The following is a 25,910-nucleotide window of genomic DNA, read 5'->3' as shown; positions in this document are numbered from 1 at the left end:
CAGTCGCTTTTGTTTGATCTGAGAGAAGTTTGGCATGAAATTATAATTTGTTCCAGGGAGGGGAGGGGGAACTGTATGAGGAGTCCGATTTCAATGTCAAAAAAGTCATATGAAGATTTCTCAGTGTGATGGTGATGGATGCCACTGTAAATGCTATCACACTTGCTGACAATTTTCAACGTATTAGTTTGGAGTTGGTACATGTACTGTACATGTACATGTACTTCTTTCAGTCAGGTAAACAAAAACCAGCACCATTGACCTATGATCACAGAAAGATAGCTTACAAGTAAGCAGGTAGATAGCATGCAGTCACCTGTCTTTTGGACTCGGATACAATGGTTGTATAGGCAATATTGCATTCTTGGTCTTCTGAAACAGTAGTGGTCTTATTAACAGCACTAGCCCAGTTTCATGGAGCTGGTAAGCAAGAACATACTGCTTAGTAGAGAGGAGCTGGGATTGGTCAAATGAGTTTATACATCTCATGGCGGTTTGTCGGCTGACCCCAGTTTTCTGCTTAGCATATGTTTATGTCATGAGGAAAATTGACTTACCAGGTCCATGAAGTGAAACCATGATCTGATAGAGTCCCTTTAATGTGTCTTTATCAGTGTCTTGCATTTTGTAATTTTTTTTGTTTGATTTTCCTTCTGGTGATTTGACCACTAACTCCATCTTAATCAGCTAGAATATTTTATTGGATGTTCATTTATGCACAAGTTTATTACCTAATCCTGTCAAATGTGTCTTTCCAATTTACTCTGTACTTTAAATCTGTACTGTTTCGGTTTCATTTAAGAAAGTTTGTGTTACTTTTGCATGTTTTTGTTGCAATTCTACATGTATATATGGATTCTTGCACTGTGTTACGGATTGCTGACTGGATCATTTTTACTGATATATTAATTTGTTATTGGTGTGGCTTTTGGTTACATCAATACTGATGATGCAATCTTGTTTGCAAGAGTCAAGTATTGGTTGGGGGAAGGATAGTTGATCTCTTGACCCTAACCACTCCAGTCCTCAGCTTGAAGTTTGGAGTATTTTCCTGGATCAAAAATGGAAATGCTATATCATTGGTCAAATATTTGGCCATGGCTGTGCAGCTCTTGTGGTTATTAAACCCCTGATTTTCAAGTTGTTCAATAATAAGTCATATTTGGCTACTAGAACTTCAGACTGCTTGTTGTCAATCTGAAAATTGGACTGTATCCATCTAATTTGTGTAGCAGCACAGTCAGAGATGACGCCTGAAATTGGAACTAAGCCAAGTTTTGGAAAATCCTGTTCATGACCTTTTAAAAGTTCATTGGCAAGGAATATCAGGCAGTGGTCCAACATGTAAATGTACATGATGGAAGATTTGGGGAGATTTAGGAAGGTCCCTATATGTACATGTACATGTAGACTAAAAAAATGCCAAGGGAAATAAGTTCTAAATATTTTGTTTTGCTTGGGCGCTCTTGCACAGCCCACTAAAAAGAGACCAGCCTCCATGCCGAATTGTTGACAAGAGGTTTGTCATTTTTCTGGACCGGTTAGAAAGTGGAGCACTTGCTGCTTCCATGCATCGTGTTCACATGCTGCAACGTTGCAGTGTGAAGGGAGTATTTCTTGGTCATGTAATGTAGTTGTTCATGTAGCTTTTGCATGATGGCACCTTGAGTGAAAAGACATTTTCACCTCTAAAACAAAATACATGTAGAATTTGAGGGCTGTGTTGGGACCCTGTGTAGTACCTCAAGTAAAGTAATCAGCGCAGTGTCTTTCTGAGATTCATCATTTTAACAATATTTTGAATAGTAGTGAAAAGCTAAAAAAAAATGCATCAACCCTTAGTTTTATCTTCTTGGAACTGGGAGAGGATTCTCTCTTCCTCCCCTGGCTCTCGTAGCATTGAGAGAAGTCAAACGCCAGAACAACATTAGGAAGAAATTCAGTATCATTTTCTCTAGCCACCCATATCCTTCCAAATCTACTCCACTTTACAGGATTCTTTAGGATTACAGCGTGTAGATTCTATTAACTGTTTGCCGTGAAGGGTTAAGCACAAAAGGTTTCCGTTGCTTCCTTGCACTGTATGGATTGAGGAAGATCAGGGATAGTTGTTGCCCTATCCTCCGTAGTCCCCAATCTTACATGTTGTAAAAGTGGCAAAGGAGGTTTGGTTAAACTAATTTGGTTTTGCATTCCTTCAGTTGCTGTATTTAAGCAAACAGTAGTACATGTAGATGGCTCTAGAGAGTGCCTGCATAGCTTCAAGTTTCTGTCTTGTGCACTGAAACAGTTTTGTTGTCCTAAGTCAGTTGTAAATGTTCTCTTTAATGCTCTGTCAACTTAGTTGGAGCGGAGACTATTTGTCCAGTTCATCACTTGTTGATTTTCCCTGCTAACCAATGCACAAAGTGTATTCTGGGCACCGGGCAAAGTTAACCCATGGTCGACAAATAGTCCTCACTTCAATTTGTCCACAACTGCGGATGTTGATTTTGAAGGTCATAGCTGAGCGAGTATTCATGTAGATTGCAAAATAATTTGCATGGATGTAGTGTTGGATCTTCCTAAACGTTCTTTGTGACACCCCTTTTTTTAAGTTCTCGCATTGAGAACTGCACAGTTGTGTGTTGCACCTCCGCCCTCTTTCCCTGCCTTTAAACCAATGACCAGTCCACCACAAGTTCTCTCTACTCCCTGCAAGTCTGTAACAAGTCATCCAGTCACAACTCTTAAGCCAAGTCACAGGCTGTACAAATGCACTGTGATGAGAAAGCACTCCTTTGTCATTGGCCGTCCTGTTACTTGTGACCAGACTTGACCTGGACTCGAAAGTCTACTTGTGGAATGGACTTGTGATGGATCGAACGACATTGTACATCCCTGTTTTAAGTTAAACGCTGTCCTACTGGCATGTGTTCTGCTTCACAGGCCCCGCAAGATGAGATCGTGGCCACCACGGCCTATGTGAACCTCTTCGTCTCCAGCATCACTGCCCCGCAGCTGATGCGGGCGTTCCTGCACTACCTGTGCATGGGGCAGCACGAGGGGCGCTTGGTGCTGGATTCCCTGCTGACGAGGATCAGCTCCAACTCCAGGGTAATGGGAACAAAATCGCTTGTCTCTCACTTTCTTTAAAGCAGAGACCGATGAGCCAAATCATTATTCTAAAAAAAAAAAAAGACGTGATTTGAGAACAAACCACTCGGCGTCATGCCAGCACAAACACATTCAGTGCGTAAGTCAACGTACAGCCATCCTGATTAGGCTGACCTCACACGCATCTGTTGATGTTCTTTAATGACTTGCAACCATGTTTTGTTTGGTGCATGGAACGTTTGAATGCTGGACTGGCTCATTTCTTTCTAAAGGCTGTAATTTGCTGACCGCCAAAGCAGGTTGCCAATGGAAACGACATGCATTGTACATTTCCGTGCGCTCATTCCGGGCCAATTTTTGCTTAGTAGCCTGTCCATTTTTCAAGCATTATTTTCAGCTTAGCGAAATTTTACCCAGGGCCTAATTTTATGGCACTGCTAAGGGCATGACAAACACTAATAGAGGCTCTGTTTATTTCAAGGAGATGGCGAGCAGTAAACACAGCAAAAGGGACATTTTTCTTGGGAGGAAAAATTACTTTTATACAACTTTATATAACAGTGGAAATTTCCATGTGTGCGCAAACGTAAGGACAACCACATTGTAAAATAGTGCTTATGTTAGCAACACTTTTCTGTGAAGCTGTGCCATCATGATGCTGCTTAACAGTTAGCCGAAACGTTGTACTTAAACAAAGCATACAATTTTCCTAAATGTAAGCACTGTTCTAGGGCAGTGTTGCACTTTAATAGAGATTTCCACTCTTTTGTCACTACGTTAAGCAACTTTCCTCCAAGGTTAACATGCCTTTTGCTGTGCTTACTGTTCACGGTCTCCCTGAAAGATGCAGAGCCTCATTAAGCGTAAAATGGTGTACTTAGCAGCTGTGAAATTGGGCCCTGGGCTTGACGGTAACGATCATCTAGTAGTATGAGACAAGGAGCCTGCTCTTTCCGCTCGATAAAACTTTTAAAAGAAATTGCCCATCAGGCAGTGCTTTTTAAGTTTTTTTCTTTAAAAAAAAATTTTCATGGCCAACCAAGACAGTCAGGAAAATTTATTTTCAGTTCCACTGTGATATAACTTTTGACCTTGCAGAATCCCAATTGTATTGTATAATGTGCACTAAGTCTATGTCCAACTCAACTGACTATGGCTGGGGGTAACGCACAAGTCTGTGGGAAGTAGCTGCTACCAGTAGACAAGGGGTAAAAGTATAACTGCTTTAGCCAGCATGCTGCAAGGCTTTTTGCTTCTGCTGTGAAAACATGATATGAATACACTGAGGTTGATTGTCAACTGCTGCGGTGACATGCTGGATTACATTTCTTTTCTGTTTTTTTTTTCTTTGTTTTACATAGTTATGTCTAGTGACTTTGTCACTGTTCAACACCCTCGTCAATCTCAACTGCGAAGACTTCATGTTGGAGCTTATCCTCAAGTGAGTGGTTTAGAAATGATCCCCTTGAAATCGTGATTCATTGCTCATTTTTATGATTAATGTGTAAACATCTTGTCAATTACCTCACATGGTTTTCTCTAATGATGTGTGTTTAATACGCTGAATCCCCACTTACCCAGGATTGGAACATTGCTAATGTTGCTTGCATTCATGACTGTCCTAAGGGTGGGATCCATGGCAACAGTATATGGTGTTCTGTTTTTTACGGCTTCTGACTTGTGCCCCTTGAACAAGATATTGACAAATACAGGCAATTCATCATAGGGCGCCTCCAAGAGTTTGCAACGCGTTGGCCAATCACAGGGCACAAAATTTGTTGACCCAATGCACATTTGGAAAGGGTCGACAGATTTCGCGCGTTGTGATTGGCCAACACGTTGCAAACTCTTGGAGGCGCACTCTTATGAATCGCCCGTATTGGAGAAGCCATCAACAGAGGGCTGGGTAACTCAGTTTGGGGGAGGACTGATACTGTGTTCCAATGGTCACAGGTTCAAATCCCCTTTCTGTCAGTTTCCCTGTTTGTAATACATATACATGAAACGTACTTGATATGCTAGGCTGAATCCAGCAGAATCAACCACTGTGCAAGAACCCACTGTTCAAAGAGGTATAAAAATCCAGTGCATAGTACAGGGCTTGTACAGTCCTTGAAAGTCCTTGAAAAGTCCTTGAATTTTGAGCTATGCCAAGTGTACGAACCCTGATAGTAATAGAGGTTGGGTTCTACCTTCCTTAGTCCTGCAGAAGTAACTTACGAAGACCACCTGGTTTATTTTAATGAGATCACTGAGCATATGAGAAAAAGCTGCATATTTTAGAGTAAGTTTGAACGAGAGCTATGGTTAACCATAGTTCAGCTAGCTTTCTTTCAAATTTTCAAATAACTTTCGAATATCTGAGAAACACACTTGTTGGCATTCCTGCGTCTTTTTTCATGGCATCATTGCAGGTACCTGGTTCCATGCAACCACATTATGGTCAGCCAACGCAAAGCTATCAAAGAAATCGACCTGCATAGCAAGTGGGCCGACAGGTTCTTGTCTCTCAGGCCGGCCTGTTGTAAGTCTGATACCAAAGATGCAGCCGCCTCTGGCCAAAAAACAGAGGACCCTGTGGCAAACACAATGACCAGTGGGGTCAGGGACTCGCCAAACACTGGGCCACAGGTGACTCTGAGATTGCCAAGCACAAGGCAACCTCCATACACCAGGACTCATAGTTGGAACCCTGGGAGTGGACGTAAAGATGTCAGAGCACAGGGGGCAATACACAAGCAGCAACATCATCCGAATCCAGCCCCTAACCTTCCGCCGATGGACCTGTCACTGTTGGATGTTGAGACAAGCCAGGTGGAATACTTGCTTGATGCAAAGGAAGGGATTCAGGTATGCACGTTTGGCACACAGCACTGGACGGCGCCGTACGATGGCATCAACCCTCCCCCAGCGACTCTCAGCCCAGACAGCTTGTCCCCCGCTGACGAGAAAGCTAGGTCTTCTGCGGCATTTGATGCAGCAGCAAATATCCCCAGCTCTGCTTCGTTTGACGAGGATACAAATCCGGGATCATCTTTGTACAAGGCATGCACCCTGGCAGAAGTGCTCCCAAGGAACAGGGAGAGAGTGCGAAGTGTGGACCCCAAATTGACCGCGACAATCCAGGAGGTTCTCTCACTGGAAATTGGGAATGATAACGAGAAGGTAGACACGTCAGACGTGAGTGTCACAGACTTATTCATGGACGAGATGGTGGCACTACAAGCCCAGATGCCATCAGGCGAAATGTCTCCCTCCCCAGCTGAGCGCAAACCGTCCTTAGAAAATGTGACCAAAGTGGAGCCCATGCAGAATGGCTTTCCTGCCCAAACTGAAACCACGGATTTTACGGCAGGTTCTCCCGTCAGGCCCGACCACAATGAGAGCAATAGCCAACTCGCAACACCCGAGAGCAAAGTTGGTACTGGCAAGTCCAGGCCCAAGGATCTGAACTTAGCGGGGCCCGGTGCGAAACCTTCTCAGGAATCCGATAGTGCCTTCTCGGGTAGCAATTCCCCTGTCTTGGATTCTAACACCTACATCGGAATGAGTAACAGTGTTGGTGGTGGTGCCCCAAAAAGTGATATTGAAAGCTCTCAGAAAGGGTCACAAGTGGCCAACTGGCTGCAAGCTCTTGGTGAGGACACCAGTAGTGCCAGCTTCATCGAAAATCTCTCGGATGACAAGAGGAGAGAGGCACGATTCAGCCTGGCCGGCCAGGAGTCAACTGAGAAGGATGGGGGAGATGAGCCTTGCGTCTTCTGGGAGTTCGACTCGGACATTGAGTTCTCCCCCAAAGGGGGCCGGCCCAAGGGAGACTCGGCAGCGGGTGGGGAGGGCGTGGTCAACGAGGCCAGTCAGATCCTAGATGCCCTCGGTTTCAGTGCCCCAAAAGATATAACATCGTCGCCGGCCAATCGGCAAGCCAACTCTAGCAGCGGTGCCAATCGCAGCCAACTGGAATCTGAGACCACTGAAGCAGGCACCGATGAACCCCTCAGTGGCTCCTTGAATGAACATCACTTTTCTGCGTTCAACTCTGCTGCTGGTGACACTCACCGAAGTCCAAATGCACCAGGCACTTCAGCCCCAAGGGCATCCTCATCCCAGTCCCCCAAACCAAGGCAGCTTTTGAAGCAGGAAGCTTCGGCCAGGCCTCTGTACTCACCCATTGGGAGAGCCATCGGCATACCAACAACAGGTATTATTTCTTTTCTCCACTCACATTGTCCAGTGCGTGATCCGTTGAGGGCTGTGCAGCATGATCAGCTCCGCAAATTTTTTCCATCACTGCTGCATGCCATTTCCTGCCAAGCTCTTGGACCCTTCCTTTGAAATAGTTCATGCGTCATGTTAGACAGCTCAGTCATGTTTGATGTAAAGCAAAATTTGATCCTGAAATTTCACAGTTTAGAAGCAGAAATCTGACTAAAACAGGTGAATCTGTTTTAAAATAGGTCATAAACATTCCTGAGGGGATCATCGTTAAATTTTGTTTCTGCTGTTGGAGTTTCATGTCTATGAGTTGAAATGCGAGTGTACAGTTTATGTGAAATGTGTCCTGCAAAACAGAATTGTTTAGACGGTCTCAATTTGTTTTAGTGTGTCACATAAATGTGTTATTTGTAGACTAATCAACATCAGGTATTTTCTGAACCAAACTTGATTTTGCTGTCATCTGAATGGCAGGCCCCTTCATGGATGCCATCTTTGCACGGCTAGAGACCATGATGGAGAACTCCTTCTATGTCAACCTCCTCCTGACCGGCATCATCGCCCGGCTGGCCTACTACCCACAACCTCTGCTCCGCTCCTACCTGCTCAATACCTCCATGGTGTTCCAGCCCAGCGTGCGCTCTCTCATCCAGGTGAGGCAGCCGGGCATCTGCAAGTCACACGTTTTGTAGATAGGGTCCTCTTCAGTGTGTTCGATTACTTCCCCGCGCTTACTTGGGTAGCTGCGACTGCGCTCGATTTGACCCTCCCTTGGCCTTCTGCATTCACTTGGGCTCTGGCCCAAGAAACCGACCCGCTGAGCCGGTTACCTAGGGAGGTATCCCACAATGCAATGCAAAAATACAGTGGCTAGTTGAACAGCGCGAATTAAATATGTCCTGTGAAATAATCTCATTGCCTCTCTCCACCCAGGAGTAATAGGGTACCTGTGAGGGCAGCGATGGTTATTGTAGTTGATCTAGCCGCTTTGCGCCGAATATTGGCTTCATCGAACTGTATACTCCCCAGGGAGCTGAGATGGTATTTGGAATGTTTCATGGGCCCAGTGAAGGGTAGTAATGATGTACAGCGCTTTGGTCTATGTTAAAGGTGCTTTATAAATACCTATATTATTATAATGTTTGGACAATTGACATATATTGCTGTAGAATATTGAACCAGGAAATGGAGTACCTTTGCGTGGGTTGGTTCACTCGCTGGTTCTCAAGCTAATGCCTTTTACACCCACAATTGTGTGTTATGTGTTGACTTCAGTATTCTATACAGGGGCATGTTCATAAGAGCAGTATATCCAAAAAAAAATTTGTCTTTGATTTTAATGCTTTCCCATCAGATTTTGACGAACATCAGGAACAGGCTGGACCCCTACGCTGCCAGGGTGCCCGAGTTCAAGAGCCTCCTGGTCCGAGCCAAGGATTACCTCTTCCTACGGGAGGAGGGTGACTCTGCCTACAGGGGGCGCTCTCTTAGTGAAATCGTGGATCCAGGGAAGTTGGGGAGATCGAGGACTAGCTCACTGAGAACCCTAAGTGAGATAGATTTCTTCAAAATTACATCCTTTGATATCATGATGAATTCAGAAATTGACTGGATTCAGATTTGAACTTGTTCCAACTTCATGGGCTCTACTCAAAGTTATCCAGCTCAAAGTGGTGTTTTTCTGCAAATCACTAAGTGTAATGTGGATGCATCTGATGACAGGATGGCAGAGAGTAAAAATTAAAAAGACACCTCGAATTTCATCAACGTGTTTAATTTCTTTGTCACTTTATGGGCCAGATTTTCACAATCCTTCGATGCACTTTTTGGAATTTTCTGGGAGGAGAAAATTGGACTCTTTGTCGGGAAAAAGTGAGGGGAGGGATAAGCTGAAAGTTGGAGCAAATGCTTGTGAATTTGTAACGGGAATCAGAAAGGATTGGTTACTTTCAGTAAAAAAAAAATGAAACATTTCTTTAAAAAGGGCAGAAGTTTTGCACTGCTTGCAGCCTCACAGTGAATGTGTACAGTGAATACAAAAAACACTCCCAGTTCTTCATACGGTCTTTGATATCAGAAATGGAAACTTGGTTACATTGAAAGCAACAAGTTCTACATAGTGGGTACGGTTACTCGGTTTTTTGGAAGCCCTACCTATTTGTGCTCTCTGCGTTCACTCAAGATTCAATTTTTATCCATCATGGAAGTTACAAACAAACTGGTAATTTTGTTACCTGGTTAAAATCACCAGAACTGTAATGTTAGTAATAATTATATAAAACAAAATAAACATTTTAAACAAAGATATTGACTGGTCAGGATTCGAACCTGTAACCTCTGAGCACCGTGTCAGCGCTCCACTAACCTAGCCATTCAGTCCTGCGCGGCTGTTTTCTCCAACTGTCAATTTCATTGTTCATCTTTAGAGTAACAAACAAAAAAGTATTGAGTTTTTATTCCTTCCTGCAGCCAAGCACAAGTCCACGTTTGACCATTTCCTTCGTCGCGGCAACCGACGCAACAAGTCGCTGAGTGCTGCCGAGAAGCAGAAGCTGGCCAAGATCAGTGAGGCTGGGATGGCGCAGCCGGCCGCCTCAGCAGAGTACGAGTCACTCAAGACCCGCAATGCCGTCTACTGCGCCGTGATCTTTGACGAGTTCCTCAAAGAACTGGCAGCCATCTCGCAAGAGCAAGCGGTGGCATTCAGTGAACAAGAACTTGGGCTTAGATGAGAGCTGTAGAAACATTTCAAAGCTTTTGTTTTTACAAATTTCAATATTTGGTTAAACAAGTTTTTTACTGTGACTTATCTTTTGGCAACAATATCAAAATGCACTTTTTTATGTCTGCTGTTTTTTTACGAGCAGCTTTGCAGTTTTCATGGTTAACACGAGGATTTCTTCATGGAGCACGACTATACAAGGGCTGATGACTTCAACTTGGATTCAACTGTTCACAACAGTTTTTCCTGTTTACAACCAAATGGATTGGTGTCTACATAGGTTATGCTGAAATTTCTTCTTTTCTGTCAAATGAGCACCCTGACCGTAAAAGAAAGCTTGACGTTGTAATCCTTGTAGGCTGAGCTTAGTATTCAAAAGAGTGTTCTCAGCCAACAAATTTACCCCCTCAGCGGCAAGGAGCTAAAAAGTTTCACTAGCTGCGTCAGGGAGAATCACAATGCAAGGGTCTGAGGTCCAGCAGCATGCTGGGAGTGTAGTGGATCCTGGAGAAGAGTCTAACTGCTTGCCCTAAGGTTACCACTGTGGAGATTATGAAGGTTTTGAAAGGCAGTGCAGTGCAGTAACCTTATATAGCTAGTGTGGACTTGTGAGCAAAAGGTGTCTTTATAATGCAGGAAGGGAAGATGTTCTGTCTGTGGACGTACCCATGCCCACAGGACGTTTCCCCTTCTTTGAAAAAAGTTTAGAGGCAACTTGCGGTTAGGGTCATCAGTCGTAGAAGGCAGGAAAACAGTCGAGGAAATATTTTACAACAATCCAGCTGCGAATTGTGTTCAAAGTTCAAAGAAAAATGAGCCTTTTCACCAAGTTATCTTAACTGCATAAGAATAAGGGAATGTCCACTAGGCATGTTATGTAAGTTCTCGTGTGTGCTAACTCCGCAGTTGGGGGTACAGAGCACAGATTATGGGTTGAGACCTAGAGAGCATTATTGCTCAAAAATATGATTATTTAACCAACTGAGAAAGTGAGTGGTGCCTTACCAGTACCAGAAGGTTATGTTGTGTGTGTTTGGCCTGTAGTTTTTATCATATACCAGTAAATTCTGGTGAGACGATAGAATGTTAAGAGTTTTCGAAGGGTTAAACTGGATTCAAGACATTCCGGTAATATCTATACACAATTTGAATGTAGTACAGAAACAGAAATTGCACTCAGTTCTTCTGATTTCATTCCATTCATGTTTTTTGGTATAGAGGAACTATTTGTGCCAAATTAATCTTTCTATAACATTTGTGTACAGGAAACTTACCAGTTTCTGAAAAGAGAGTCGTATATATTCCGTGGTAAACTCAAGGTCATAGATGCAATGTTCTGATAAGATATGGGTGTGGGTTTAATCAAAATTGGCTTAAAGGATTGTGGGATTAGCTGTAAACCAACTGAGCTAGTAATTCTCTTTTTTTGTGTGTGTTGGTGATGAGTTGTACCAGCACAGTCGCGTGTGAAACGATGAGCTGTCCGGCCTGAGTCATTATAAATTGAACATGAGATGTGGTGCAGTTGGAATTAAGCCATTAAAAAAAAACAGAAAGTGTGATCTGAGCCTTGGCTTTCCACTGTTGTGAGTGATTTGATCACCCGGTTTGGACCTTTTTTAGGAGGGCGATAGGCAGGGTACACTGGTGGGAACAAGAACGCTTGTAAACAGGCAGCCGTCATTTCTCGGACGTTTTCTGTTGCCTCGTTCATTCCATGCACGACAGCCAGTCATTTGGCCAATCAAGTTATGGCATCAAGAAATTGATGCTCATTTCGGGCCCTTTTTATTAACATTTAGATTTTACACATGCACTAAAAAAAATTGTATGTGAATCAAGTGAGCGCAGCTGGGTATAGCATAAGTGTGATGGGCCGCCAATTAGCGACTTCCATCGGCATACTTGTAATTACCAGCCACCAGCCATGGTAATGGATGTGGCTTATGTATCTTGATGCATCACAGCAATAGCGCCCCCAGGTGTCTAGACAAGTTTTGAAAAAGTAGCATTTCTCTTGAATTTTTGGTAGAAATCGAAGACCCTGTTATTTTTTGCCCTGCATTAAAACAGGACAGAACACATCTTTTGTGACATTTCATTTCACAGGCCCTCCACTTCTTTTCAAAAGGGCAGCCAACGCAAACTGTCGTATGCCATTTATAAATAGCAACTCATGATTTACTTCCCTTTCTTTATTTGAGAAAATCAAATTGAAAGGTATGTTTGCTACTCTGTACTTCTGTTTCTTTGTCAAAATGGATTTAGAAGAATTTTCAATCAGGTAAATTTCTGCTGTAAAAATTAAAGCTTACCTCAAAAAAAAATTGCTACAAGTTATAACGTGATTCAAGAAATATAATTTTGGAAACACAATGATAAGTGTGTGACATTTGTAATTTCCCAAACATTTCCAATTAGAAAAATTCTTGCACTACTGAATCGTGCATGCACATTGTAAATTTTGTTAAGATGTACAGAAAAATAAGGACAGGTATTAGATTTTCGTTAAACAAAAAAGTGTAAATAAAAGGGAAATAGATATACGAGAATTAAACATGGGAGAGATTATATCTGAGAACTTGAAGAAGTCAAGTCCAGTATTACATGTCTGCATTACAGTTCATATATTGAGTAGCGTAGAGTTTTTGTGAAATTAGTGATTTTTCCGTTCTTTCTAGCACTTTTAGACTATATTTTAAGCTTATAGGCAGAGGGAGTAATTTTTGGAATCTGACTTTTAACTCTTGTAGAATGTAAGATAAGTGTAAATATTTTTCGTAAAGATTTTCAAACGTGATTGGAGAAATGATATTTGGGTATAATTGTTTTACAAAATATAAGTATATTTTTTACAGATTCAACTGGAAATTTTAAGAATAAGACTGACCAGTGCTCGTGTGTGTAGTTTTTGAGCCGGAAAACAATTATTTGCCATTTGGGTTAAAAAAATTGCAGGAATAAAACACCAGTCAATATCTCCCCTCCCCTGTTGCTTGGCCATGCCCTATGTTGGGCTTTAGTCTTGGTAGGGGTCCCCGGGTAGAGATTTTTGGTCACATCAAAAATCTCAGTCTTCATGTTTTAGGCGAGGCAGCCATGGGAAAGGGGGTTGATAAATGATAGGTGCACTATTCTTGTCTTTAATATGGAAAATGTTGTATTTGATATTGTTTTGAGTGAAATCCTGTTTTTGAGTTTCATTTGATAATACCCCTTAAAGTTTCATGATTGTCTCAAGAATCTACAAGATCTTCCACTTTTCAGGAAATCATTTGCACTTTGTACTTAAATCTTCGAGGAGCGTCAAACTACATGTATTTATAGAAACCTAGCTCCTGGGAAATATCCTCTTAAAACCTCCTGGTGAATTTGGCAGGATCTGGGAGGGTCAGGGTCCAGACTGATCTGTTCAGATTCTGGAAACACACCGCAATTTGTAGGAACTCCTTCTTCCTTCCGGGTAAATTTGATATCAGATTTGCAGCTGGACGTGTGATCATTTGTTGCGTTACTCGCATTCTGTTGTTCAAAGATAGATTTTGCTTTATATCAACCTCTTTGGATGACTTCAGTATCAGTCATTTCTCAGATTGTGTCTTTGGGATTTTGGGATTCGAGCTTCAAGCGGGTCAGTAATTTTGGAATTCTGGCTCTCTTTGCATCTTTTCTCTGTTTTTTTTCTGTGAACATCAAATCATGTGAAAAGGAGGCAAAAATGGTCTGAGCATAAAAATGCCTGCATGTGATTCTGCTTAGCCAGACATGAAGCTGCAGCAAGAGCAACAGTCCAGCTTTGAAAAAAGGCCAGTGACTGAAGGACTTCAGAAGAGTCTTGCACTTTGTCAGTTATATCAAGCAGCTGCTAATGTGCAACCCAATTTTACAAACGAATCATAAATCGCTTTAGCTACTTCTGAGTTAAAGGCTTTTGATAGAAGCTTGCACACTGTAAATCACCAGGAACTCTTAATAATTTTCTCCCATGTAGTTTCCAGTTTCAACAGGATGTCAGACTGAAAGATGCATCATCACGAAGAGCTTAATATTTCTCATGCAAAGTAAAACCAAGTTACTGAAAGAATAACCTTAAGACTCATTTTGTTCGATTGGATCACATTTGCCAAAGCCATTGTATTCATTGAAAGGAAAAAGTATTACATATCTTATCACCTGTAATGGCGACATTGTTGTGTAATTTGTGGATATTTCCTTGGTATTTAACTTTCTTTGGTTTTTTAATAACAAATTTTGCAAACACGAATATCCACCCATGCTATTATTTAAAGAAAACGGGACGGATAGGAGAATCCATACGAAAAGCTGTACTGAAAGTTAAAATGATGTCTTTCTGTTTATTGACAAGCAGGGGATCAACATTTGAAACGCTGGGTAATCAGTTCCTGTATGGAATCGACCACATTTATTTTAAGGCCTCAGCTACGTAAGCGTATATTTTGAAACCGTTGCCAAACATAAACTGCAGAAGTGTATGGTTTATGGAGAGTTTCCTCAAAGTGTTCAGTGGTAATTTTTTGCAGAACTGATTTTAAATCTGACCGGACAAACTGGAAGGGATGCACGCAGATTTCCTTGTAAGAGAAAACATCCGAATGGACAGACAGAACTGGTTTGTTTTGAGAGAAAGTAAATACATGTAACTGCTATCACTGTGTGATGTCCCATTGCTACTATGCACATTCCTTCGACACAGAGATTCATTTCTGTGAATTTTTCTCGTATCTGAAATGAAATTGTGTTCTAGAATTGCTTCTTGCTGAAATCGGCTCCAATTTTTCTTTTGACATTGCTTGGCAGCTTGATAATTAAGGGTTCGTGTCTTCTGTTTTTCTTTTTTCTAATTTCTCAGCGTTTTTGAGCTGTGTCTTCGCCCAGAGATGTAAGTTAACCTACCACGTGTTATACTAACAAAGTTAAAATTCAAAGATTAATGTTTGTGTAATTGTTACCGTCAGTCCATGCAAAAGAATGTTGTTTCTTGTCTTGCCAAATTAATTCTTTCGGTTACTCGTTCACATTTTAATTTGAACACTAAGGAATAATAAAAGTGGAGAGACATCGGCAAACTCGTTTGAAGGGAGTTTTTAATATAAAAATGTCGTGTTAATTTAAGTGTACAATGATTTATCTCAAAAGTCCATTTCGAAGCATGGCGGACACAATAGGAGGGCCCTTCTTGAAGTGGGTAACTTCAGAGAAAGCACAAAAGATTTTACAGTTTTACCCAACCAATTAGAGTCCCATTGTGTCCTCTATACTTCAAATGACGGTACTTAAAACACTGAATCACACTTCCCGTGAATCTTTTAATCACACACTTCTGATACAGACATGACAAAATATTAGCAACAGTTAAACGGATGAACACTGAATACCTCATCTAGATGCAAATCTTCCGTTTGGCTAGTATTGACTCTTGGAAAATATCAAAATTGTTGATCAATGGAACAAGAAAATCTCAGGAAAAATGTGCCCACTCTTCTGAATGGGTGTGCCAGAAAATGGAGGAAGTGTGTGAAATAGCTTGTGGTTGAACAGAGAAAGTTGCACACCACTGCAAGATGTAGCACCTTGCTTTGAGTTAGATGTTTCCACTTGTTTTCTGCACTACCCCATCTTTTCCCATGGTGGCACCCTAAGGTCAACCCTTGGCACATACCATCAACACACCCACCAGCCGCCCCAGGTTCTAGCCCAACAGATTGGCACTGTTTGCACAAAGAAACTCTGGTTGTCCAAGTTTTATTCAAACCTAGTAATAAAGCCAGCGCCCATGGAAGCCAAACGCTTGCAGCTCCAGCCACCAGCGTGTCATAGCCAGCCAGAGCTTTAAGTTTTGGATGCAGCATGGTCTGGCGCAGTGAGAAATGTGATGCAATCTGGGAAAACCTGTCGACAGTCCCCTCCCCTCTCTTTATTGGAAAGGAGTCAAATTTGAAATTTGGTTACCATTTTAATTGTCAATATCCAACTGATCTTGTTTGAATGATGAACTACAACTTAAGTTTGCCATCTTTCAATCACTAAATTTTGTGTAATCTCAAAAGGGTTTACTCAGAATTTTAAAGCTTTCCAAAAATGCAGTCAGCTGGATTTTGTCACTTCCCGAGAGCTTAATTCAAGTTACAGATGACCTAGAACCTAGGAATGAAACAGTTTGGAAAACAGCACAGTGACTCATTCATTTGATAGTTAACAAATGGACAAATTTAAAACCATAATAGGGTTTCCCAGATCCCATCACAAATAGGAGAGTTGTCTGTCAATACAAACATTTACAAATCACCGGAATCCCCTTTGGCACACAAATGCAAGTAAAAATGCAATACTCATGCTAAAAAAAACCACTACTGAATGAAACATACATGTACACGTATGCAATGATTACAAAGAAAGTAATACTTGACTACTTATACATCTTCAAGCTACTTAAAATGCTACTCTTATTTTGGTCACTCTTAAGGTTTGTAAAAACGCACCACGAACAGCACAGGCAGAAAGGCAAACATTCTAAAATAAGATTGTGGTGTTGCGATCTTTCACTTCCTACACATGCATACAGAAATGCATGTAACACGTGACTGGATAACAAATGTCACATTCAAACGTTTTTGCAGAATTAACATTCAATTAATCTTTTTGAAACAACAGGAATGGCAGTAAATGTAAGAGAAAAATGAGATGTATAAAAATTGGAATGAAAACTAGAATTTCCATTTATTAGAAAAGGTTACTATGATACTTTACAAAGCATGTGAACCATGAGCAATAGCACTTGTCTAAATAAAAAAATTGAAAGCTGCAATGTTGACGGCTGTCCTCCACATTTTAACTTGTAAATATAATTCCCCCTTTTCTCTATTTTGGCAGCGACTGGTCCCCCAGATTTTTTTATCAGAATAAAACTTCTTTAATAGCTGAATAATACCTGCTCACATGTACATATAAAAATTGGCTTTCATCAAGTCCCATAAAGAGTGCACAGTTTTCAAATATTGCAACTGTGAAAACATGTTCTGTTATGACCACTTTGGTTTAAAATGACAATTGATGACTGCACACACTTTACACATTGGGATGGAGAATTGTGTACAAATCCCTATTTCATCAATCAGATGACAAGTTCTGTTCACATTTTTTTAACTCATCCTCCCTTTTTATAGCAGCTTCTGTGGAATGAATTCCCTTTTACAATGACATCCTCGCCCCCTTTTCATTCAGCAACTCTGCAATGCTGAGGAGACCGACTTGGTTGCAACCCCCATCAGGTGGGGGCGTAACACGCGGGGAAATTTGGGGTGAGCCCGGAACCGCTGGTGGTGGACCTTGCAGAAGCCGGCGCGATCAACTTCAGCCGATATCTTCCTTGTCAGTTGGCAGCCGTCGCCGAAATAGGACCAGATCGGCTGAATGACCCACTGCAGGGTGCTGGTCCATGTTTGGGGATCTGCGGCCACATGCTCCAAGAAATAAAACTTGCCACCCTGGTCCAAAAAAAGAAAGGACTTGTGAAAGGACAATTGTGATGGACTCGAATATAAAACTGGTCCCAACTACAGTTGGGACAGAGGGTACCATCAGCCAATCACCCTTTTAAAAAAATTGTTTTGAAAAGGGGAATTAATTTTGGGATTGGCCTTTGAAATTAATCCATTTATTTGTAACCATGCCACAGCCCCTTTTGCCACTTACATCTGTAACGCCCCAACTGTAGTGCTGCAGTTGGGCTGGCCCAACTATTGTTGACCAATGTCTGTGGGAAATGTCTCAACATTATCTAAGTCAATATGTCTCACACTTGACACAATTCATCAAAAATGTGGCACTTAGCCCTATGACCAATGACATGACATTTGTAAACAATATGACTTTGGCACATGCTGGGCACACAGGACCTCTCTGCTGTAGTTGGGCTGGCCAAACTATAGTTGGGACTGATGCTATAGTTGGGGCGTAACACATCCATTATGTCCATTGATGCTCTGTTCCTTCCTCTGTGCTGTGATAGAATGGTGAATGAAGCATCAGGGAAAATATAGTAGTTGGAGATTGGAGAACGTCTGGAAGTTATTACTTCAACTTACTTCACAAGTCAAAATCCCCACCAAATCATGTAATGTTAATTCTTATTTAAACAATGGATAGTTATGCCAACAACTATAACAACTTACAGGTTTTAGCACTCGCTTGACCTCCCGTATTACAGCATCAACATCCTGGACGCTGCACAGGACCAATGTGATGACCACGGCGTCCACACTGCAGTCATCCACGTGGCCCCGTAGGTCCTCTCCAAAGGCCACCACCGTACGCTCCAGGCGCACGCGGGGGAAGTGCTCGGCCACGTTCTGCTCCAAATACGACGCAAAATTCTTGTTCGGTTCGACGGCAATCACCGAGGTGCCATCAGGGTAGTACTTGAAGTTAGCCCCCGCGCCCACCCCAATCTCGAGGACGGTGAGGGAAGGGTGTGACTCCCCATTTACGGAGCCCTCCCCTCCATCGACAGGTTTCTCGCGCAGGGACTCCACTTGATCTTTCATTTCTTTGAGAAGCTCAGCTTTGAAACTGCCCATTGCCTCGTTGTACTTCCGCATGAAACTATTCAAAAACATGGGGTAAATGTGGGGTAGAAGCATCTGTTTCAACGCATGAAGAATCAACAGCACACCCAAAAAGAGTGTGACGGGAACGACATAATCGAGGACACTGGTGAAGGTGAGTTTTTCCATGATTTTTGTGAGGTTTACTGGCATGTCAACCCCGAGCGAGTGTTTTTTATGATTTCCGTCAGCCATGCCGGGACGCTTGGTGGCGCTGCGCCGCAATTCCCCTTCAATAAAATAAACCTGATTCAGATCGGTCTAATACTAGTTTTTCAGGAGTGTTTTGAAGGCCTCGTACAATCATAAATCATAAAATTGGCAAATTAATCTTGAATGTGACAAAAAAACAGATGCAGATGGGGGTTAGGAGGCGTGAAATGGAATGATTAAAGCAATCCGTGTAAATACATTCATTCCATGGCATTATTCTCAACAGGGGAAATTAATTCTAGAGAGCCCTGTGGATACACCAAGTATACATAGATACCATAGAGGAAAAAACACACACATAACAGCTACCACAAGACCAAAAAATAATAAGACATTTGAGTTTTGTTTTATTTTGGGTCCCCTATATACACTGCATTTTGTGAACATATGCTTGGAAGTTAAACATTACATGTCCAATTCCTAAACACTGATGTTTGGCCCCGAAACATTATCTATCGACATACTCTTAAAATGTTTAATTATGGTAAAAACAGATAAATTGTTCAGAAAAGGGTTTGCTCTGCAGTACACAGTTTTGCAGAGTACTTTAAGGTGCATTCCAGCATACCGGACAAGGTATGGAATGCTACATGCGTTTGTCCTGTTTTGTTTGGTGTCTCACTTTTTGTCCAGACAATTAAAAAAACTCGGCAGAAGCCCTTGACTCTGGTTACCGTGTGATGACATATTTCAGCGTAACCTAAGAGTTATTCCTGCACTATATAATTACAACAGGCTAAAAGAAATGAGAAACTATTCCCGTGTGGCCAAAAAAAGTAATTTTTAGCTGCAACCTCCAACTTGTCATGCCCATGGAGACAAAGAGAAGAAGTATCTTTGAAGGGAACTTGATAAAACTGAGCTCTGTTGAAATCTAAATGGAAATTGTGTTTATTGAAGCTGTGGCCAAGTACATTTCAGTTCTGAAGAATAGGCTTGCTAATTGTTAATAAAAGGTTAACTAAAGGTTAGGAAGCTTATAAGGTTTCTAAAAGACAGTTACATGTGGCAGCAGAGATTTTGTAACTAGTCAAACAAGCAATTTCAGAATTCTTTAAATGCACGATACCAGTTTTTTCATTCATGTAAATGTACATGAAAACTGTTGAAGTCAAGCAGGTATGCTTGTGACGGATTCAAAACAAAATATTATTTCGTTCTTTTCGTACATGGAAGCTTGGGCCAAGGTGAGGCTGGAAATATCATGTGTGCCTATGGCATGCCATGCGGCCATGGTCATGTGGCCATGGCCATAAATTAAAAAAGAAAACGTGCAACCTCAGCTGGCCACATCAAATAGCATTGATAGCAATAAATCTGGCTACTTAGTGGCCACGCCCATCAAGTGCGGTCGGGCTGGTACAAAGAATGGAACAGGGATCCACAGCTTTTGGTAGTCGACCTTGGAGAAGCCAGCTCGCTCAACGTTGACCCATGGGGTCCTTATCAACTGACACCCATCAAAGATGTAGGGCCAGATTGGATTGAGGACCCACTGCAACTGGTTGATCCATGTCCCTGGCTCTGCAGCAACGTGCTCGAGAAAGAACAATTTGCCACCCTGTCAAATGCAAGTTGAATAATATTATAATGCATCATGGTTACATTTAAGCTACCTGCAGTGATGATATATTGGGGGACATGAGCAGAGTTTGGTGGTCTATATACCTAAAACAATAGAGCTTGTCGAACCTATTGACTGTACTTGTCACAGTAATGCAGTATACATTCCTGTGTCAGTACTTAGCAATATTAAACAATATCGACTGCTGTGATGTGTTTTAACACTGATGGGGTCACATGGATAGAGATATCAACCCACAGGGTTTAAACATCGCATCCCACATCACTGTGGTCAACAACCATTGTCATGTACAAATTTAAGAAGTAATTTCCCCATTCAAAACCATGCACAAATGTGACATTTTTCACACATGAACAGTTTGTAATGGGGAGACAAGGAAGGAAATTCAGGACCAAAGTTGACTTTTACCCTACAGGCGGTAAAATGCAATGCAATGAAAATGATAAGGGCATATCAATATTGAAAGGGTTGGCATCTGTTGTACTGAAGTGCTCATGGTACGGAAGTGCCCCAAAATTGTTGTCCTCACTTGTTTCAAAACACGTCTGGCCTCACTCAGCACAGCATCCACGCATTTGACACTGCAGAGTACCACAGTTATGACCACGGCGTCCACACTGCAGTCATCCACGTGGCCCCGCAGGTCCTCTCCAAAGGCCACCACCGTACGCTCCAGGCGCACGCGGGGGAAGTGCTTAGCTGCATTCCGCTCCAAATACCCGACGAAGTTCTTGTTCGGTTCGACGCCGATCACCGCGGTGCCATCGGGATAGAACTCGAAGTTTGCCCCAGTGCCCACGCCGATTTCGAGGACGGTGAGCGAGCGCGGTGCCTCGTCGCCCGAGGCCGCATCCCCAGCCCTCTCGGTGAGCGGTTGGTCTCTCAGGGTTTCCATGTCTTTGAAGAGCTCCCGCTTGAAACCTCCCGCTGCCACATTGTACATGATTGAACACCGGTCTTGGATCGCCGGGAAAAGGAGGTGCATCCCCGTCTTGACAAGCAAATTAAGAACCAACAGCCCGCCAAGGAGGAGTAGAGCAAGGACACCGTACTCATACATTGTAGGCCTATTTTCTGTTTGTCCACTATGGTTTGGTTGTCCTTAGAATTAAATAATAAATGAAGGCAAACTTATAAGTTCTGCTGTAACTATTGAAATACTGCATGGGCGATTTTACACAATGGTAGGAAGGCATTGTGGGAAGGGAAAAGGAGCAAAAGGCTGCATCCGAATCTCGTCTAGAGCTAGGTCTAGGTCTTCCCTCCATTGGAAATGCGTGGAGACCTGGCCGTAGGGTCTGGAAGCCCGTTTCGGACATAAGACAGCGTCTACATGTACTGTACATGTACATATTATGGTGTACTATTTACGACAACCATTTCTCTCTCTCTTTAGCCTCCCTCCAGGCGACGCAACTACACGACACGACGGCTCCCTTGCGTCGTGCCGTCGGGTCGCACCGTCGCCTTCTTGCCATTACTTTTGTACACACACGACGCGTCGCCCCTTCCGTCTCCCGTCGCGACGTACCGTCGTGCATCGCGTCGTACGTCGTGTCGTGCATCGCATCGCCTATTACGTCGACTGAAGCACGACGCGACGCGTCGTGTGCTGTCGCCGTTTGCTTCTTGGTGTTTACAGAGGGCGCCTCTACTGTTTTCTTTCATTTCCGCCCCCGTGTTTGCATAGTACGGTTCAGTCCACTAATTCAAGCTCCATTGAAAATAATGTAAAATTGGCACTTGTGTTTTCATTTAGAGATAATTGTGGAAGAAAAGGCTTGTCCGTTTGTTTGTTTTTTTAATCAAATGTAATTAGAAAGAGCGTCACGACCAACTATCAGCCCTGTCTCCAGGAAATAAATAACATGAGCCACAACGTTGTTTTAACTTTTCCTGCTCTAATTTTGATCTTCCTAATAATTGTGTAATAGAATTAATTTTGTTCCCCTACTTTTTGAAATCCTAACTCCCCGAGAATTAGGTCATACAATTTGTGCAGGTTGCTTGGCAGCGCGTGTGGGCAGTTGGTAGCAGAACTTGCAACCAGCCACAAGCGTCCTTGAGAAGGAGCTGATAACTTCCCTAGCTTGTGACCTTCCACTTCACTTGGCTACTGGACTGAACAGAGACTGTTCTGTTGTCTCTCTGTGATTTCTCCTTCCATCGAACCGGCCATACTTACAAATCCGTCCCTGTCTTGCTCTAGGCAAAAACATTACCAGTGTAAGCCTACTGAACCACTCATGCATACGTTGCTGGACAGTGGGTGGCCTGGACCAGAGCCACATGAATTCCGTTCCGAAACCTGATTTAGTAGAGGGGAAGGAAAGACTGTGCACTTGAACCCTAAACATGATATAGCCCAACACATCTTCGCCATCCATTCAACCTCTTTTTTACTGCAAGCCTTTCTACTGCAAACTCTACAGCTACTTGCCAAGTCAAGACAAACCAAGTCGTCCCCAACTTCAGCAACAGATCGTCTTCAAGCTAGGCCCTTTATTTATTTTCACTGCTAATTGATGATGTTTTCGGTTAAATGGAATTCCTGTTTTTTCTCGTTATTAAAAAGATGCTTTTTCTAACGTGAGGGTATTTGTATTTTCGTAAACCGTGCGAAAACTTTTCACTATATTAGCTGGAAACGAATTCTGGTTAGCTGATAATAAGAAGCGTAAACTAGTAAACAAAGAAATAATGTAAGCAGGTGTCATGATTCTCATATTATGTCCGCTACAATATTTCTAAATCTATTCTAAGGTACAAAACATCAATCATTATAACGTGTTTGCTCATGTAAGATGCGGATCAGAGGAGAAATTATACATGAGTGTGGCCAAACAGAGTTGAAAAAAGACATCACGGCCACAATGATAATAGCGTCTGTATAGTGCTTTATTCAGAAAGACGGACTGATATAATTGAAAGTGTGGTGCTGATGAAGGTAACGAGGAAGACTGGCATGAAGGAAAACTAAGACGGAATATTCTGAGGGTATTATAGAGCAGGCTCGGTGGTAACTTCCTAAACCCGTAGTCAAACTTGCGGTCATACAATTGTAGACAAATTGTCTGGGGAATTGGGAGTACTACTTAGAAATTACTGGGATGGACCACGGAGAAATACCGGAATCTATAAGATTACAAATCTACCACAAATGGGAACTGTATCGACAGTATTAAAAAGAAATCATTGGCTGGGTTTGAAGAGTGACGAATTCCTGGCTTCCACGTATTATGAGAGAGCAGTTCCTAGATATGCCGGTTTTCTTTTTGCTCGTTTTTCTTAATAAAATATGACAGTAATTGATCCTAAACGAGGAATGGATGAGACAAAAACAAGAACAAATCAACACCATGGAGTAAATAGCATGTACTTTGCAAGCTCGGGGGAGAGAAATGAAAGAAAACAGTAAAAGCGCCCTCTATAAACACCATGAAGCAAAAGGCGGCAGCACACGACGCGTAGCGTCGTGCGTCGTGTCGTGCTTCAGGCGACGTAATAGGCGACGCGATGCACGACGGGCGACGGCACGACGCGATGCACGACGCGACACATCGTGTGTGTACAAACATAATGGCAAGAAGGCGACGGTGCAAACCGACGGCACGACACAAGGGAGCCGTTGTGCCGTCGCGTCGTGTAGTTGCGTCGCCAGGAGGGGGGCTAGAGAGGGAGAGAAATGTGTGTCGTAAATAGTGTGGCGCCGCGCCCCTCCGACGAAGGCGAGGGCGCCCTCCTCCTCGAGGCGCGGTGCGTCGGACGGCACGCCGGAGAGTCCCTGAGCGGCTAGGGACGAGTCCGTTGGGACCGAAGTATACCGTCCCCCAAGAAAGTTGGTCTTCGTCGAGATGGTGGCTAATCTGATTGGTCGAAACTTAATGACGTAACCCGGACAGACCTGACTCGAAATAAACTTCGCCTGGACTCCTGACTTATATACAACAATTCACAAGCGGCTGGTTTATTCATCAACACACTCAACCAATACACCAGTAGAGGGCGCTATTGACAGGGAAACTGCGTGATTATACGTGACCGGACTTCACCCAGAGCAGTGAACACCACAATTAATTGCGGGCATCTAGTGCCGAATCAGGGACTTTTAGCAAGTCTACGGGGCCTATTGTCAGGGCTGCGCTACACGCAACCGCACGAGATAGCAATCCACCCTTGCATCGACCGCAAGCTCCTATCAGGAACTATACCGCACCACCAATCAGCCCCTCAACCTACCGAGCCCCTCAACAGCACACACACCACTCGGACCTAGGCACAGTCACACTAGGCTAGGTGACTTTAACCCTTGCACAGGATTCTCGACCCTTACCTCAGGATCAGCCCTTTATCAGGACCACTAAGCGTAGCCTACGCGCGCCTTTTATAGCTTTCGCGCTGCTCTGACCACGCCCGCGCACGTGCTCACGTGACTAAGCAGTGACTTCCGCTGCCCTATCGCACAACGCACAAGACGGAGCCTATGCGCCGCGCTTGCTTAACACACAGCTATGCGCGCCTAACATCTGCCTCTGTTACTGGGCAGAGCGCCATCTATATCTTTGCACAATAGTGACTAGCGCCCTCTGTCGCGTCACAATAGTACACCACAATATATGCAGGTACATCACGCGCCCGGCGGATCTGCATTCTGATAAGTATGCCCTTTGACATGAGATCAGGGAACTTGAAGTCGACTTGACCTTCGATCTAGAGCCTGGGGCCGTTTTCCAATACTCGACTTGGGCTCCGTCTCAGGCTTCAAACTGTTTTTTACTTCCTGACTTTGAGGTTGTAAGCGCAGTAGTAAGTCTGATAGTGCCACAAAAGATCAAGTAAGTTGCAAAAGAGCCAAACATTACAGTACAGGCCCACATTCGGGGATTGGTTTCCTACACGAAGCCTGAGACGGAGACAAAGTTGAGCATTGGAAAACGGCCTAGACCTGGGCACTACACTTGCAAGCTTTGGGCGAAATGATTGAGATTGCTGGACTGATGCAATAATCTGGAGTGGACCTAGTCAGAAACAGGGGCATAAGAGTAATAATCGATAATGTGGCACTCATTAATGACATTCATGATCGCAACAACGATGTATGTCCTTGAATGTTTGTATGATTTGTCGGTATCAATATATCATGATACCCTTTCAGAGGTCTTGAAATTGATTGAAATCGAAATATATAAATATAAAAATAATCGAAATATCATAAATGACATCGAGATGTCTTGAAATCGTTTTCAAGACTGTCATAATTTAACTTGTAATTCGCAGCATAGCGAATGGACCACACACAAATCACACGTGTGGTAGCCACAGACATTTCAATATTGACTGCTTGTGATCTCTCTTGGTAGATTAAAACTAGCCTCCCGAGGTAAGGGATCTCTAGCCCCACATGTAGGGCTGTGGTGGCTTTTTTTTACAATCTGTCTCTTTTCTGTCGCCACCA

At 42.9% G+C, this 25,910-nt stretch overlaps 3 protein-coding genes across 6 annotated transcripts in view; 1 reads left to right on the top strand and 2 right to left on the bottom strand.

Annotated features, from left to right (window-relative positions):
- The window catches only part of LOC110975856 (FHF complex subunit HOOK-interacting protein 1B-like), a 34,243-nt gene extending 19,123 nt beyond the window's left edge, over positions 1 to 15,120 (top strand). For all 4 annotated transcript variants that reach the window (XM_022228692.2, XM_022228690.2, XM_022228691.2 and 1 more), the window contains 6 exons: positions 2,929 to 3,096; positions 4,458 to 4,537; positions 5,511 to 7,297; positions 7,786 to 7,964; positions 8,666 to 8,861; positions 9,781 to 15,120. In XM_022228692.2, the coding sequence (XP_022084384.2) occupies positions 2,929 to 3,096; positions 4,458 to 4,537; positions 5,511 to 7,297; positions 7,786 to 7,964; positions 8,666 to 8,861; positions 9,781 to 10,043 (2,673 nt within the window). In that variant the 3' untranslated portion in view covers positions 10,044 to 15,120. The remainder of the gene's footprint in view (positions 1 to 2,928; positions 3,097 to 4,457; positions 4,538 to 5,510; positions 7,298 to 7,785; positions 7,965 to 8,665; positions 8,862 to 9,780) is intronic.
- Position 15,121: 1 nt separating this feature from the next.
- LOC110975857 (thiol S-methyltransferase TMT1A-like) lies at positions 15,122 to 18,871 on the bottom strand. The gene is made up of 2 exons (XM_022228694.2): positions 18,226 to 18,871; positions 15,122 to 17,538 (listed from the first exon to the last, which is right to left on the bottom strand). The coding sequence occupies exons 1-2, from the start codon at positions 18,850 to 18,852 to the stop codon at positions 17,272 to 17,274; spliced, it is 894 nt and encodes a 297-aa protein (XP_022084386.2). The 5' UTR covers positions 18,853 to 18,871; the 3' UTR covers positions 15,122 to 17,271.
- A 323-nt stretch (positions 18,872 to 19,194) lies between these two features.
- Positions 19,195 to 22,091, bottom strand: LOC110975936 (thiol S-methyltransferase TMT1A-like). Its single transcript, XM_022228818.2, has 2 exons — positions 20,985 to 22,091; positions 19,195 to 20,431 (listed from the first exon to the last, which is right to left on the bottom strand). The coding sequence occupies exons 1-2, from the start codon at positions 21,513 to 21,515 to the stop codon at positions 20,192 to 20,194; spliced, it is 771 nt and encodes a 256-aa protein (XP_022084510.2). The 5' UTR covers positions 21,516 to 22,091; the 3' UTR covers positions 19,195 to 20,191.
- Positions 22,092 to 25,910: the final 3,819 nt, after the last annotated feature.

Source organism: Acanthaster planci, linkage group LG02, assembly GCF_054643075.1.
Source record: "Acanthaster planci isolate LZ-2023a linkage group LG02, COTS_SCS, whole genome shotgun sequence".
Taxonomy (NCBI): Eukaryota; Metazoa; Echinodermata; class Asteroidea; order Valvatida; family Acanthasteridae; genus Acanthaster; species Acanthaster planci.
This window is presented reverse-complemented; position numbering and strand designations above follow the sequence as displayed.